The sequence below is a fragment of the Pseudophryne corroboree genome, chromosome 8 (genome assembly GCF_028390025.1).
Source record: "Pseudophryne corroboree isolate aPseCor3 chromosome 8, aPseCor3.hap2, whole genome shotgun sequence".
NCBI lineage: Eukaryota > Metazoa > Chordata > Amphibia > Anura > Myobatrachidae > Pseudophryne > Pseudophryne corroboree.
Window position 1 is genome coordinate 249,646,887 of NC_086451.1, and position 15,825 is coordinate 249,662,711.

A 15,825-nucleotide genomic window follows, 5' to 3' on the forward strand; every position below is an offset into this window, starting at 1 on the left:
AAGGAGGTTCTTCACATTCAACCACCCTTCGTCCCTCCCACAGCTCCGTGGGATCTAAATGTAGTGTTAGAATTTTCTCTAGTCGGATTGGTTTGAACTCTTACAAAGGGTGAAAATATGTTACGTGGAAGACTCGTGTTGCTGGCGTTGGCCTCGGCAAGATGTTTCGTAATTGGGGGCCTTATCTTGTATGAGCCCGTATTTGATATTTCATGAGGATAGGGCGGAACTCAGGACTCGCCCACAGTTTTTGCCAAAAGTAGTTGTCGGCTTTTCATGTAAATCAACCTATAGTGGTTCCAGTGTTGGCTGACACATCAGTTGCTCCAAAGTCCTTCAAGTGGTGAGGGCTTTGAGAATTTGTCAAGAAGACTGCTCAATGCAGGTAATCTGACTCGCTTTTTTGTCATTTGACGCTACCAAGATATGCGTATATCCTTCTCTCAAGGTATGTCCCAGGCACAGTTTTCCTAGACTGAGTCTGCAGGAGGGGAATAGAGGGGAAGAGCCAGCATACACTGTTTGTTTCTTAAAGTGCCAGTCTCCTACGGACCTGATCTATATTCCACGGTACTGAAGTACGGTCCCAGTATCCACTATGGACTACGAGAATAGGAATTACCGGTAGGTATCAAATTGCTATTAATTTTTTTTCAGTCACCTACCAAAGAAGCATATTTTTTCCTACCTTTTTGTATTTTTAATTTTTCACATGAAAGTAAACTAAAAAGTTTGCTTTTTAATATATATATATATATATCTATATAGATATATATATCTATATAGATATATATATATATATATATATATATATAGATATATATATCTATATAGATATATATATATATATATATATATATATATCTATATATTTTTTTTTTTTTTTTTTAACTGTTTCAGCCTGTTAACACTGTTAATCTCCAGTACTTTCCTTTATGACCACTAACAGCCTTGTCTGATTCTGCAAACAAAATACAAAATTTTGGTGGGTCCATGAAGGTCACCCCACTTTTTCATTCACTTCTCTCACATCGCATATGTCGGACAATTCGCAAACCCCTGCTGCGAGTACTATGAATAGGCATTTTTCATTTTATTGGAGAATTCTTGGGAGCTTGCATTTGTGTGAATGTTTGCGAATTCCATAAAACAACTTGCACCTAATAGGACTGACCCCCATAGAGTACTAAGGAAAGTCCTGTTTACATGTCAATATCAAAATTGTTTTGCACTAAGCTACAACTAACCTGTTTGTAAACTTTTGGGACTTGCTTTAGAAGTAGAAATCTCTTTAGGTTTAGTAGTGTCATTAGATTCCTTTCATGTTTAAACAACCATTTTAATATTTTAATTTGTTTCTGTAGTTGTAAACTTCAGAAACTGTTTTAGCCTTGAAAAGGTGCATGTGGTGATATTATTTTGTCTCCGATTTGCTTTATTAGAAAACCTATCTTTGTAACAAAGTATGTGGAATCTGATGAAGAGCCAAAACCTGAAGAACCTACTGCTGACTTGTCTAATGAAAATTCTGATCACGAGGTTGATATGGAAAGCTTACCCTTGGGTAAGTAAATTGCCTAATGCAAATTTTCCAGTTGTTTTGGTATAATGTGTTAATGTGCGTGAAAAACCAGTGATATTTTTTATTATCGTGTATTAACTTACGTATTTGAATTAATCACCTTTTATCTTAGTGTTCTTTAAGTATAAAATCATATATAAACACTAGTGTAATAAAATGGTATTCACATTTTTGTAATGCATTTGTTAGAGCAGGTCTTTTTCACATTTTTTTTTTTTTGTTATGCAAGTTATAATTTTGAAACCTTGTCAGAAGGTTCCTTTCCTATTTGAATTTAATTATTTTTATTCATTTTTTTAATTTTTTAACCTAGTGGTTTCCAAACGGAGTGCCTCAGAGCACTTGCAGGGGTGCCCTGAGTTTGTGGTCAAGGACCAAGTAAAATTTTTAATGGTCAGTGTTATAGGGAAAACCAGTGCTTGTGGTTTCCAGTCATAAAATATGTGGACAAACAGAAGCAAATTATGTCTTTCTGATTGTCACATAAAAAAAACTTTTGGCCTAGAGGTGCTGTGAGAAAAATTGTGATACTCTAGGGTGCCATAACAAAAAAAAAAGTTTGGGAACCACTGCTTTTAACCAGTAAACTTCATTTATTTTCTAACACTTTCACCATATGAAGTGTCCCTCAACCATTTGATTCCTGACTTGTCGGAATAAACGGCCCCCTATTCTGAACCCCTTCCGACCTAAATCTGATGGCAGCTTCCGACACATTGAATATACCCCATTGTCAGGATAGGAGGTCTACATTCGGAGAATGCCATCATGCCTTTCCTTGAAGATCTTTTATATGGTAATGGGTGGAAAGTCTGACTGAAGCTGGGAAATAATCTTTGCTGGTAGACCTTAGTTGTACATTCAAGTGCATCATATAATAAGGACCAGATATGCACACCAGATCCGTGCATCATTCTACTTGAGAAAACGTGCTTATACTTATTATTTTAATGATTGCGATGATGAAGATGATACAGATGATGAACCACTTTCATTAGAGAAATGGTGCAAAAAAGGTACTACACAATCCACAAGATTACATATTTTTATATACGAGGGGTGATTCATAAGTACCCATGTTAGGCAAGTAAAAAAAAAAAAAATTGATTGGGAAAGTTTTGATTTATTTTTCAACATAGGCCCATTTTAGCTTGATACACTTGGCCCAACGATATTCCAACTTTTTTACGTCCTCCAAAATTTTTTATTTGTCGAACTCTGCGAAATAGTCTTCAGTTTCGGTGATGACTTCCTTGATTGATGCGAATCTGTTTCCACAGAGCCATTTTTTCATGGAAATTTCTTGGAGACGGGAATAAGTCACAGGGGGCCAAATCTGGAGAATACGGCGATGCGGCAGCAATCCGTAGCCCAATTCCACCAATTTTGTTGTGGCGACGTGGGACGAGTGTGCCGGCGCATGGCGTGGTGGGACAGCACGTTCTTCAAGTGGGGCCGTTTTCTCTTCAATGCGTCGTCGAATCTGCCCAATAATTGGACATAATACTGCCCTGTGATCGTTCTCCTGTTTTCCAAACAGTTGATGAAGATTATGCCTTTCAAATCCCAGAAAACGGTGGCCATGACCTTTCCTGCCGATGGAAATATTCTTTGCCGCCTTTGGTGCTCGTTTGCCGGATGAAGTCCACTGTTTTGATTGTTCCTACATTTCTGGCGTGTAGTGATGGATCCCTGTTTCATCAACAGTCAAGCGGCGCAGAAACTACTTCGGATTGCGCTTAAACAGGTCCAAACACTGCTTCGAAGTGGTCATCGATTCTACTTGTCCACAGTGAGCAAACGCGGCACCCATTTTGCCGATAGCTTGTAGGATATTCTGCACACGTTCAGTTGAGATGCCTACGATGTCAACAATCTCTCTGATCTTCACTCGCCGGTCTGCCAATACGATATCATAGGTTTTGTTGACCATTTCATCCGTAGACACCTCAGTTGGGCGACCTGGACGCTCTTCATCGAGAACGGATGTACGACCATGCTTGAATTCATTGAACCAATAGCTGATGGTTGTCATCGAAGGTGAAAGGGGCTTCCAACTTTTGTTTGATTTCCTCACACATCTTCCCATCCAAAAACCAGAATCTAATCACCGATCAGTACTGCACTTTCTCCATAGTTGGAAAAAACTCAAACTTGCTCACTTCCAACAGCTACCAAAACAAAAGTACACAATGAATTTATCTGAAATTCTGACAGTCGTTTGACAGATGACACTAAACGATGATATATAGATTTGACGTCAGTGGCGCCATCGGTCTTCAAACATGGGTACTTATCAATCACCCCTCGTACAGGTTTGATGTCAGTGGTGCCATCTGTCTTCAAACACGGGTTCTTATCAATCAACCCTCGTACATTTACTGGAAATGAGACCACTTCTTAATTTGCTGCTTATGGCAAGAAATCTGCTTGGGAAACATTCAAAAGTTTTCCCAGAAATTCTGCACACATTCCAGCTCTTGTCCCTGCACTCAAACTTGGAAATGATAAGTCGTCATCTCACTGCAGAGTTAATGTGTAGGAAAGAACTCTACTATACTAAAAAAGGATGTGCCAGTAACCAAACAGCTTTATTTTAGCATGTCCTGAGGAGATTTATCAAGCTGGATACTGTTGGAGACGGTGCTTGATAAAACAATCCTTCTTATCTGATCTGGGGCTTTGGGTTGGCAAAAAAAATAAAAATCAACCTAGGAGCCCACGTGCACCACTCTTCCTCAGGCATACCTGGCATGCAGTGCATTGCTCAGTTAGTCCAAGGGGTCCTCTAAGCGAGCGCTTGTTTCCTCACAATCCACTGCTGTCACTTACACCTCGTCTGATGAAGACGGCACTTACACTGACCCCACAGGTTCTGACTCAGATACGGCTAATGGGGAGGGTGGTTCACATGTGGATGTTCCTGATCTTTTGGAGGCTATTAAGTTAATTTTACAGATTACGGATGATCCCGAGCCATCCGTTCCTCCTAAGAAACCAGATAGGTTCAAGCGTCAGAAGGTGGTTAAACAAGTTTTACCTCACTCTGATCACCTAGTGGATATACGTCAGGAACCCTGGGAAAACCCGGGTACGAAGTTTGTGCCTCAAAAGAAGATGCTGGCTCGCTATCCCCTCGCACCAGAGCGGTCTAAGAACTGGGAAACGCCTCCTCCAGTAGACTCGCATGTGGCTAGGATGGTGGTTTTACTCAGCTCTACCTGTCACTAAAGTCACGTCTCTAAAAGAGCCTACTGATAAACGTGTGGAGGGTTGTCTTAAAGCGATTTACACCCTCGCGGGTGCTGCGCAAAGGCCCACTAATGCAGCGACATGGGCTGCAGAGGCTATTGAAGCATGGGCCTTGGAGTTAGAAGCTGAAATCTCCTCTGACCATGCTAGACAATGCTTGTCATATATTGTCACAGCTTCTCGATATATTAAAGAGGCGGCTTCTGATGCCGGTATCTTCGCAGCCAAGGCCTCTACTACGACAGTCCTGGCTCGCCGAATATTGTGGCTGAGATCCTGGTCTGTGGATCTGGACTCTAGAAAAACCCTGGAGGTACTCCCTTTCAAGGGAGATATTCTGTTTGGGGAGGACTTAAATAAGATAGTGGCTGAATTGGCTACTGCCAAAACTGCCTGTCTGCCAAGTACCGCTACTTCTGTGTCGAAGGCTAAAGGTACTTCCTTTCGCCCCTTTCGTCCTTCAGGTAAAGCAAAAGGTCAGGCGTACAACAAGCAGGTCCGCACTTCCAAACCTGGTAAGCCAAAGCCAAAAAGAGCCTGGGCGGCCCGTCAGCCAGCTTCCAAGGCCAATAAGCCTGCCGCATGACGGGGCGGGCCTCCCCCTGGGGGATCCCAGGGTGGGGGGCCGGCTTTTAGGGTATACCCAGGAATGGTTGAAGATCACTTCAGATGCCTGGGTACGGGAAGTCGTCACTCGAGGTTACGCCATAGCCTTCAATACCCGACCCCCTCATCGATTTTGCCAGACAGATGTCCCGTTGGACCAGACAAAGGCAAAAACTGCATTCGGTGGTACAGACCCTCCTGGATACAGGAGTCGTAGTACAGGTGCCTCTTGCGTAGAGGGGCCGGGGGTACTATTCTCGGCTGTTTCTAGTCCCGAAACCGAATGGGTCCTCCCGGCCCATTCTCAACCTCAAGGCATTGAACAGGTTTGTGAAGGTTTCCAAGTTCCGGATGGAAACCCTTCGCTCCTATAGTTCTGGCTTTGGAACCTGGGGGCTACATGGTATCCCTGGACATACAGGATGCTTACCTGCATATTCCTATAGCAGCATCACATCAGCAATACCTGAGGTTTGCTGTTGGCAACCTCCATTACCAGTTTCGGGCGTTACCTTTTGGTTTAACAACGGTCCCGCAAGTCTTCACCAAAGTTATGGCAGTGATGACTGTGGTACTCCGCCGTCAAGGGGTCAGGATACTGCCGTATCTGGACGACTTGTTAATCCTGGCAAATTCCCCAGAACTTCTCCTACGTCATCTAGATATGATGGTCCGGTTTCTACAAGCCCATGGGTGGCTCATCAACTGGAAGAAATCCTCCCTGATCCCTGCTCAGAGCATGGTGCATCTGGGAGCGCTATTGGAGACTCACAACCAAAGGTTGTTCTTGTCAGGACAAAGTCCTGAAGCTTCAGGACAGGATTCGTTGCTTCCTTTCTCGTCCGCAAGTGTCGATACATTCGGCGATGCAGGTGTTGGGCCTCATGGTATCGGCATTCGACATGGTGGAGTATGCTCAATTCCATTCTCGCCCCCTCCAGAGGCTAATTCTAGCCAAGTGGGACGGCCTGCCTCACCGGATCAGGTCTCAAATGATCTCATTGACTCCGGAGGTCCGTCTATCGCTGCTCTGGTGGCTCCAGGACCAACAATTGTGCAGGGGCCATCCCTTCTGGATATCCGACTGGATCCTGTTGACAGATGCCAGTCTAAGAGGTTGGGGCGCGGTGCTGGAGCAACACTCCCTTCAGGGTCGGTGGACCAAGGAGGAGTCCCTCCTCAATCAACATTCTGGAATTGCGGGCGGTCTTCAATACATTGAACCTAGCCCAGCATTTAATTCAGAACCGTCCTGTTCAAGTGCAGTTGGACAACGCCACCACAGTGGCTTACATAAATCATCAAGGCGGCACTCGAAGCCGTCTGGCAATGAAGGAAGTCTACTGATTCTACATTGGGGGGGAACGCCATATACCGGCCATATCGGCAATCTTCATTCCGGGTGTCCTGAATTGGGAAGCGGACTTTCTCAGTCATCAGGACGTACATGCCGGCGAGTGGGGCCTCCATCCAGAAGTGTTTCAACTCCTAGTGGAAAAGTGGGGTCATCCAGATGTAGATCTGATGGCGTCTCGACACAATCACAAGGTTCCGGTCTTCGGAGCAAGGACAAGGGATCCTCAAGCAGCATTCGTGGATGCGCTGGCGGTGCCGTAGAGGTTTCGGCTGCCGTACATGTTCCCTCCGGTGTCACTCCTGCCCAGGGTGATTCGGAAGTTCAAGCAAGAAAAAGGAATTCTGCTTCTCATAGCTCCAGCGTGGCCCAGACAGCACTGGTTCTCAGACCTACAAGGCCTATCGTCAGAGCGTCCAATTCTACTTCCACAACGCCCAGACCTCCTCGTACAGGGCCCCTGTGTCTACCAGGACCTAGCCCGGCTGTCTTTGACGGCGTGGCTCTTGAAGCTTCCGTCTTAAGGGTTTTCTGATGCAGTCATTCAAACTATGTTGCGGGCCCGGAAACCGGCTTCGGCTCGGATTTACTATAGGGTCTGGCATTCTTACTTTGTTTGGTGCGCATCTAACGATTATGACGCTTCCAAGTTTAGTATAGCCAAGTTGTTGGCTTTACTTCAGCAGGGCCTGGACTTAAGCCTACGTTTGGCCTCCCTCAAGGTTCATATTTCTGCCTTGTCGGTGTGGTATCAGAGAAAAATTGCGACCTTACCTGATGTGCATACCTTTACTCAGGGTGTGTTGCGTATCCAACCTCCCTAAGTCCTGCCTGTGGCTCCTTGGGACTTGTTGGTGGTTTTGGAGGCATTACAAGAGTCTCCGTTTGAGCGTCTTGTTTCAGCTGATCTTAAGTGGCTTTACCTTAAGGTGGTGTTTCTGCTGGCTATTGCTTCAGCTAGAAGAGTGTCGGATTTGGGTGCCTTGTCTTGTAGTTCCCCATATCTGATATTTCACTGTGACCGGGCGGTTCTTAGGACTCTTCCCGGATATTTACCTAAGGTGGTTTTCCCGTTCCACCTTAACCAGGAGATTGTGGTTCTGGCACTTGTTTCTCCTGATCTATCTCCCAAAGAGAAGTATTTGGATGTGGTACGGGCTCTCTGTATCTATGTGAAGAGAACTGCATTCATTAGAAAATCTGATTCTCTCTTTGTACTGTTTGTGAAATCCAAACGGGGCTGGCCTGCTCACAAGCAGACTTTGGCCAGATGGATTAGAATGGTGATTGCACATGCTTATGTGAGGGCTGGTCTGTCGGCTCCTGCTCACATTACGGCCTATTCTACTCGGTCTGTTGGACCTTCTTGGGCGGCCCGCCGTGGTGCGACCCCTGAACAATTGTGCAAGGCGGCTACGTGGTCTTCAATGAACACGTTCATAAGGTTCTATGCCTTCGATACTGCCGCTTCCCAGGATGCTTCCTTTGGACGCCGGGTTCTTGTGCCTGCTACAGTGCGTCCCCTCCCATAAGGAACTGCTTTAGGACATCCCTAATGTCTATCCTTGTGGAGCCCAGTGTACCCTGCAGCAGAAAACGAGATTTATGGTAAGAACTTACCTTTGTTAAATATTTCTGCGAGGTACACTGGGCTCCACAAGGCGCCCACCCTGACGCACTTAGCTTCTTTGGGTTGGTATGACATTAGCCGCTGACACTTCTCCTGTCGTGTGAGAGTGGTGTATGTGGCTACTAACCGTTGTCGTCTCTTTTCCTGCTACTGCATTGGGCTGGTTAAAAACTGAGCTCCTGTGCACGGAGGCGGGGTTATAGAGGAGGCGAAACTGTGCATTTTGGGAACAGTCAAAGCTTTGAGCCTGTTGGTGCCTCGGATCAAGATCATACTCTACACCCCAATGTCTATCCTTGTGGAGCCCAGTGTACCTCGCAGAAAGATTTAACAAAGGAAAGTTCTTACCATAAATCTCGTTTTTTAACTTGTTATATTTAGCTGAGTTTATTATTTGTCATATCATCCTTATTTTTGCAGTATTTTTAACAAAAAACACTACCATTTTGAAAATGATTGTTGTGATCTTTGGACCCTACGTAATAAATTATTTGCTAATGTGTAGATGAAGTAGGGAAAGTCTCATGCTTTCTTCCAGAAATGCAGAATTGTCACAGCATTGTCTACTTTTGACTGTACTGCAAGTCCTCAGAGGAAGCGAGTGAACCGTTGTTCTACTTGTAATCTATGATTTATATATTTATTGTGTATGTGTGTGATTTATTTTGTTACTTTTGCAGGAACTGTTGTGGTGCAACCAGAACCTGTTCTAAACGAAGACAAGGATGATTTCAAAGGACCAGAATTTCGGAGCCGATCTAAAGTTAAACCTGATTTATCTGTACCTAAGAAACGCCCAGGTATATTTCAGCAAACACTTTCTTTGCTGAGCTGTAAATTGTAACTTGTTTGCTATATTGAAGTAACGTCAAAATTGCTTCAACAGTTTTTAAGTACAATAGGGCAGTGACTTAGTTTTTTTTTTTTTTAAGTCAAAATGATGATGATCTTTGGCATTTATACACGTACAAACCTGTAGGCATGTACTGCATGCATCTTAGATGTGTGTGTGTGTGTGTGTGTGTGTGTGTGTGTATATGTAGAACAGTAGAATATGTATGTGTAATAAATTATTAATCATGACTAAGATGGGAGGGAGTGGTGTATGTGTGTGTGTAACGTACAGCAAAGTATGCTAGTGCCACATCTGTGGTAGTCTTGAAGACTCCAAGCATTATATGTATCAGTACACAGCTGGATCTGATGGTTGCTTGATTGATCACACTAGGGAACAAAGTTATATTGTGTACACACGGTGCTATGTTTCTTTCGATTTTGACTATATATACACCAGCTCCTTTGGACCCCGTCTATACACCATCGTTTTAGATTTCCCCAGAATCCCTTATGGACTACGAGAGAGAGGATATACCGGTAGGTAATTAAAATCCTATTTTATTTATTTTTTAAATGTGTACATTTTTGCTTTTTGTAGAGGAAGGCCTCCATGGAATTGTCAGTTGCTCAGCTTGTGGACAACAAGTAAATCACTTTCAGAAGGACTCCGTTTACAGACATCCTGCTCTCAAAGTCCTCATTTGCAAGGTAATGCCGCTGATACAGCAGGTAGCATGGATTTGGAATTACTTTGGTTTACTGAGGGCACTTTGCTCAACAATATTCTGTACTTTTGTGTTTCTCCTATGATCTGTGTGTGCGGGTTAAGACTGGTCTCTGATAGTTGTCTGCCTATCTGTCTTGTCCTTTTCCATCCCCATGACCTTGGTTTTGCACCCTAATGTCATACTCAAGGTCACAATTTTCAAGTTATTGTACTTTATATATTGTATAACATTATAAAAGTTATAGAATAGCTGAGGCTGGAGACGCACTTGTTTTTGCACAGTCTGAAAAGGAATGGGTCTCTCACTTGAAAACAGTACATGTAGACTGCAGCACCATTCTTGAAAAAATAATAATCTGTAAAATATTAGGTGGCTCAATTCATTTACACGAGTCTCCTCTCAGTGCAACTAAGTGCGGCTGTATGTGCTAATGCTATACAGAATTCCAAGAACATAATTAACCTGGCACCCTATTTATCTGTGGACTCTCATCCAAGTATTAACCAGGCCCTGTAAGGCACTGCTCCCATACCATGCGAAAAAAACACATGCTCAGTGTGGTATGGCTACATACAATCATTAGCGAAGAGAAAAGGACTAATCAGACTTAAATTTTCCTGACCAGAGATGAACTTTCCGAGAACGAATCCATCCTAGTAAATGGATTGTCAGATACTCTGATTTACTAACATTAGGCCGACACAACTATGAAAATTTCATAAAAATGTCAACATGCTAATTAATTAGCTTGAATACTTAACCAAAGTAAGCAAACTTAATTTTCCTCTAGACATAGCCTTTTAAGAATTTTCACCATTATGATACTTAATTGTAATGAAGAGAAAATTACACACAATTCTTAATCTTTGCTCATGAAAAAACAGGCAAACTCTTGAACCACCATCTTTATAAAGAGAAGTTCCTTTTAGCCTAAAGGAGTTTTCTCCATGGTCTATTACCAAAAACATCAGCTGACTCTCTTATTGAAATTACAAGCTCTCTACATTCCAAAGTATACTGCGGACACCCTTGCAAAATAGCACAGCAACCTGCTTTGCAAAATATCAGTCTGTTTAATAAGGAGAACATTTCACTAAATGCAGTAGTTTATACAGTGTATATAGTACTGTGCAAAAGTTTAGGCAGGTGTGGTAAGAATGCTTTCAAAGATAGAAGTGTTAATAGTTTATTCACAAAATGGAAAGTTAATTAACAGAAGCGATCTAAATCAAATCAATATTTGGTGTGACCATCCTTTGCCTTCAAAACAGCATAAATTCTTCTATTTAAATAAAGGATAATAAGTACAGTTGCACACAGTTTTCGAAGGAACTTGGCTGGGAAGTTGTTCCAAACTTCTTGGAGGACTAACCACATATATATTCTGTGGATGTAGGCTTGCTCACATCCTTTGGTCTCTTCATACTTGAGATCAGGGCTCTGTGGGGGCCATATCATCACTTCCAAGACACCTTGAGGCAGATGTATTAACCTGGAGAAGGCATAAGGAAGTGATAAACCAGCGATAAATGCAAAGTGATAATGCACCAGCCAATCAGCTCCAATATGTAAATGAACAGTTAGGAGTTGATTGGCTGGTGTGTTTATCACCTTACACTTATCACTGGTTTATCACTTCCTTATGCCTTCTCCAGGTTAATACATCTGCCCCCTTGTTCTTTACGCTAAGGATAGTTCTTAATAACATTGGCTGTATGTTTGGGGTGTTGATATGCTGCAGAATAAATGTAAAGCCAAATATACGCCTCCCTGATGGTATTACATGATAGCAGATAACGACGATTTGCAGCCAGTGCTCGCATCATTAATTATGGAGTGATTGCCTGCTGCAAATAGTCGCAGCCTGGCATGCCATGCAGTAAGATATGTTGCAGCATGCTACATTGCAGTCAGTGATCGCGCTGAGCCCAAAAAAAAGTGGGTTCCAGGGACCCCTCACTTTTAAAAATTGGGGTCCTACTGGTCTTTTTCTGGGTCCCATCAGAATGAAGGTTCTTTTTAATCTTAATCTTGGACACTACAAAAGTGTTGCAAGGTGGGGGGATGGGGTGACAATGCTGCTGGGCTGTGTAGCATGCAGGACACCCTGCACCAGAGGTGTAACTAGACATTTTGGTGCCCTTATGCAGAAAGGGAATTGGTGTTCCACCTCCCAGATGGCAAACTATAGGAAATGCGCGCCGAAGGCGCGCTGCAAAAATGTAGGGGCGTGGCTTCACGGGGAAGGGGTATGACCACATAATAGTGCCAATTCACATTACACCACACAGTAGTGCCGCTTATACACATTGCACCAGGTAGAACCTCCTATGCACACTGCGCCAGGCAGAGCACGTTATACACATTGCGCCAGGCAGAGCACGTTATACACATTGCGCCAGGCAGAGCACGTTATACACATCGCGCCAGGTAGAGCACGTTATACACATTGCGCCAGGTAGAGCACGTTATACACATTGCGCCAGGTAGAGCACGTTATACACATTGCGCCAGGTAGAGCACGTTATACACATTGCGCCAGGTAGAGCACGTTATACACATTGCGCCAGGTAGAGCACGTTAAACACATTGCGCCAGGCAGAGCATGTTATACACATTGCGCCAGGCAGAGCATGTTATACACAATGCGCCAGGTAGAACACGTTATACACATTGCCCCAGGTAGAACACGTTATACACATTGCCCCAGGTAGAGCACGCTATACACATTGCGCCCGGTAGAGAACGTTCTACACATTGCACCAGGAAGAACACTTAGACACATTGCACCAGGTAGAGCGCGTTATACACAATGCGCTAAGTAGAGCACGTTATACACAATGCACCCGGTAGAGCACGTTATACACATTGCACCAGGTAGAGCACCGAGGCACATTGCACCAGGTAGAGCACTGAGGCACATTGCACCAGGTAGAGCACCGAGGCACATTGCACCAGGTAGAGCACCGAGGCACATTGCACCAGGTAGAGCACTGAGGCACATTGCACCAGGTAGAGCACTGAGGCACATCGCGCCAGGTAGAGCACCGAGGCACATCGCGCCAGGTAGAGCACCGAGGCACATTGCACCAGGTAGAGCACCGAGGCACATTGCACCAGGTAGAGCACCGAGGCACATTGCACCAGGTAGAGCACTGAGGCACATTGCACCAGGTAGAGCACTGAGGCACATTGCAGTAACCAGATTGCAGTGTGATAATCTAGTGACTACTGTACATAAGATGAGAATGCTTACATATAATAGTGAAATGTATATGCTATATTTGTATTTGTATCCATCAATCTTTTTTTAAAGTGATGCTGGCACGGGAACTGGGCACATGTACCTCTACCAACATAAGACAATAAGACACCAGTAATAACATTATGTGACACTGACAGGTTTCCTTATAAACACTGTTTATGTGTAAGCATAGAAAATTGGGCAAAGGTTTCTTAATGAAGTGAATGTTACAGTATCCCACTCCCTCACTCGGGCAGAGCACAATGTACTGTGCCATGTCTGGACACCCGCCAGCCCCAATCACCTGTTTTAAACGTGAGCTGAGGATCATCCTTGGACCCAAACTCCTGGCTCAGGACCACGAAGATGACCCCGCTTGCGTTCTGGATGCCAAAGACGGACCCATTGCACCACATGGCGGACAGCATGACCAGCCACCTTCCGGGTGTACAAACTCTGTGCTGGTCTCCGGGTCCCCAGCTCCTCCAGCAGCAGCAGCGATCTTTTCCCCATCGCCCGGCACGGAGTTCCACACTCTCCCCCCCCCCCATTCTCTTGCTTCGCCTCATCAGTGATGAGGGGTGCGCTCTCCTCTGCAGCACTGTCGTCCCCCGCCGGCTCCTCTTCTTCTGCTGCCGGGACATTGGTGGGTAACTCTTCCTTACTCTGCATCCTGTGTCATCTCTGCACTAATGACACTATATTAGCGGCAAGGAGGTGGAGATGAGCGGGGCCAGTCTGTCAGCGCTGCAGCCCAGATTCATCCATGTGCTGGCGGCGGAGCCCAGGTCTGCGGAGAGGAGGAATCAAAGCGGGCGGACTGGCGGTAGACGCTGCAGGGATGATTGGCTGGAGACTACAGGAGGTGATTGGTTGAGGAAACAGCCAGTCACCACCTGCGTGCCGCTGACTGGCTGGCGCGATCTCAGAGATTCAGATGAGCGCGTCCAGCTGCTAAATGTCCCGGAGTATTTGCTGCTGCGGAGTGCGTCCCCGGGGACCCTCCCATTTTAGATAAGTGAGTTTCTAGACATCAAAAGCAGGTAAAATACGCGCTATAGCGCGTTTTCTCTGACGTCCTAGTGGATGCTGGGTACTCCGTAAGGACCATGGGGAATAGACTGGCTCCGCAGGAGACTGGGCACTCTAAAGAAAGAATTAGGTCTACCTGGTGTGCACTGGCTCCTCCCCCTATGACCCTCCTCCAAGCCTCAGTTAGATTTCTGTGCCCGGCCGAGCTGGATGCACACTAGGGGCTCTCCTGAGCTCCTAGAAAGAAAGTATAGTTTAGGTTTTTTATTTTCAGTGAGACCTGCTGGCAACAGGCTCACTGCATCGAGGGACTAAGGGGAGAAGAAGCAAACCTACCTAAGTGGTGGTAGCTTGGGCTTCTTAGGCTACTGGACACCATTAGCTCCAGAGGGATCGAACACAGGACCCGACCTCGTCGTCCGTTCCCGGAGCCGCGCCGCCGTCCCCCTTACAGAGCCAGAAGCAAGAAGGTGGTCCAGAAAATCGGCGGCTGAAGACTTCTGTCTTCTCCAAGGTAGCGCACAGCACTGCAGCTGTGCGCCATTGCTCCTCATGCACACCACACACTGCGGTCACTGATGGGTGCAGGGCGCTGGGGGGGGGCGCCCTGAGCAGCAATACTAACACCTTGGCTGGCAAACTGGCACCATATATAGCCCCAGGGGGCTATATAGGTGCTTTTTAACCCCTGCCAGAACTTTTACATTAGAGGGAGAAAGCCAGCCGAAAAAGGGGCGGAGCCATCTCCCTCAGCACACTGGCGCCATTTTTCCCCTCACAGCTTCGCTGGAAGGAAGCTCCCTGGCTCTCCCCTGCAGTCCTGCACTACAGAAAAGGGTAAAAAAGAGAGGGGGGGCACAAATTAGGCGCAGTATAACTATATTTATGCAGCTATAAAGGGAAAACACACTTCTATAGGTGTTATCCCTGTGATATATAGCGCTCTGGTGTGTGCTGGCATACTCTCACTCTGTCTCCCCAAAGGGCTTTATGGGGTCCTGTCCTCTGTAAGAGCATTCCCTGTGTGTCTGCTGTGTGTCGGTACTGCTGTGTCGACATGTATGAGGAGGAGCAAATGCCTGTGAATGTGATGTCACCCCCTGCGGGGTCGACACCTGTGTGGCTGGACTTATGGAAGGAATTGCGTGAAAGTGTCAACTCCTTACACAAAAGGTTTGACGATATAGGACAGCCGACTACACAGCTTGTGCCTGTTCCAGCGTCTCAAATGTCATCAGGGGCTTTAGAATTCCCGCTAACTCAGGTGACAGATACAGACGTCGACACGGATACCGACTCCAGTGTCGACGATGATGAGACATGTGTACCCTCCAATAGGTCCACCCGTTACATGATTGAGGCAATGAAAAATGTTTTACGCATTTCTGATAATACCCCAGGTACCAAAAAAAAAAAAAAGGGTATTATGTTTGGTGAGTAAAAACTACCAGTAGTTTTTCCTGCATCTGAGGAATTAAATGAGGTGTGTGAGGAAGCGTGGACTTCCCCTGATAAGAAATTGATCATTTCAAAACGATTATTGGCAGCGTACCCTTTCCC

General features: G+C 45.2%; 1 protein-coding gene across 2 annotated transcripts in view; it reads left to right on the forward strand.

Moving 5' to 3' along the window:
* ATRX (ATRX chromatin remodeler) overlaps positions 1-15,825 on the forward strand; it is a 561,376-nt gene that overhangs the window by 134,455 nt on the left and 411,096 nt on the right. For both annotated transcript variants that reach the window (XM_063937173.1, XM_063937174.1), the window contains 3 exons: positions 1,443-1,564; positions 9,105-9,224; positions 9,860-9,969. In XM_063937173.1, coding sequence (XP_063793243.1) covers positions 1,443-1,564; positions 9,105-9,224; positions 9,860-9,969 — 352 coding nt within the window. The remainder of the gene's footprint in view (positions 1-1,442; positions 1,565-9,104; positions 9,225-9,859; positions 9,970-15,825) is intronic.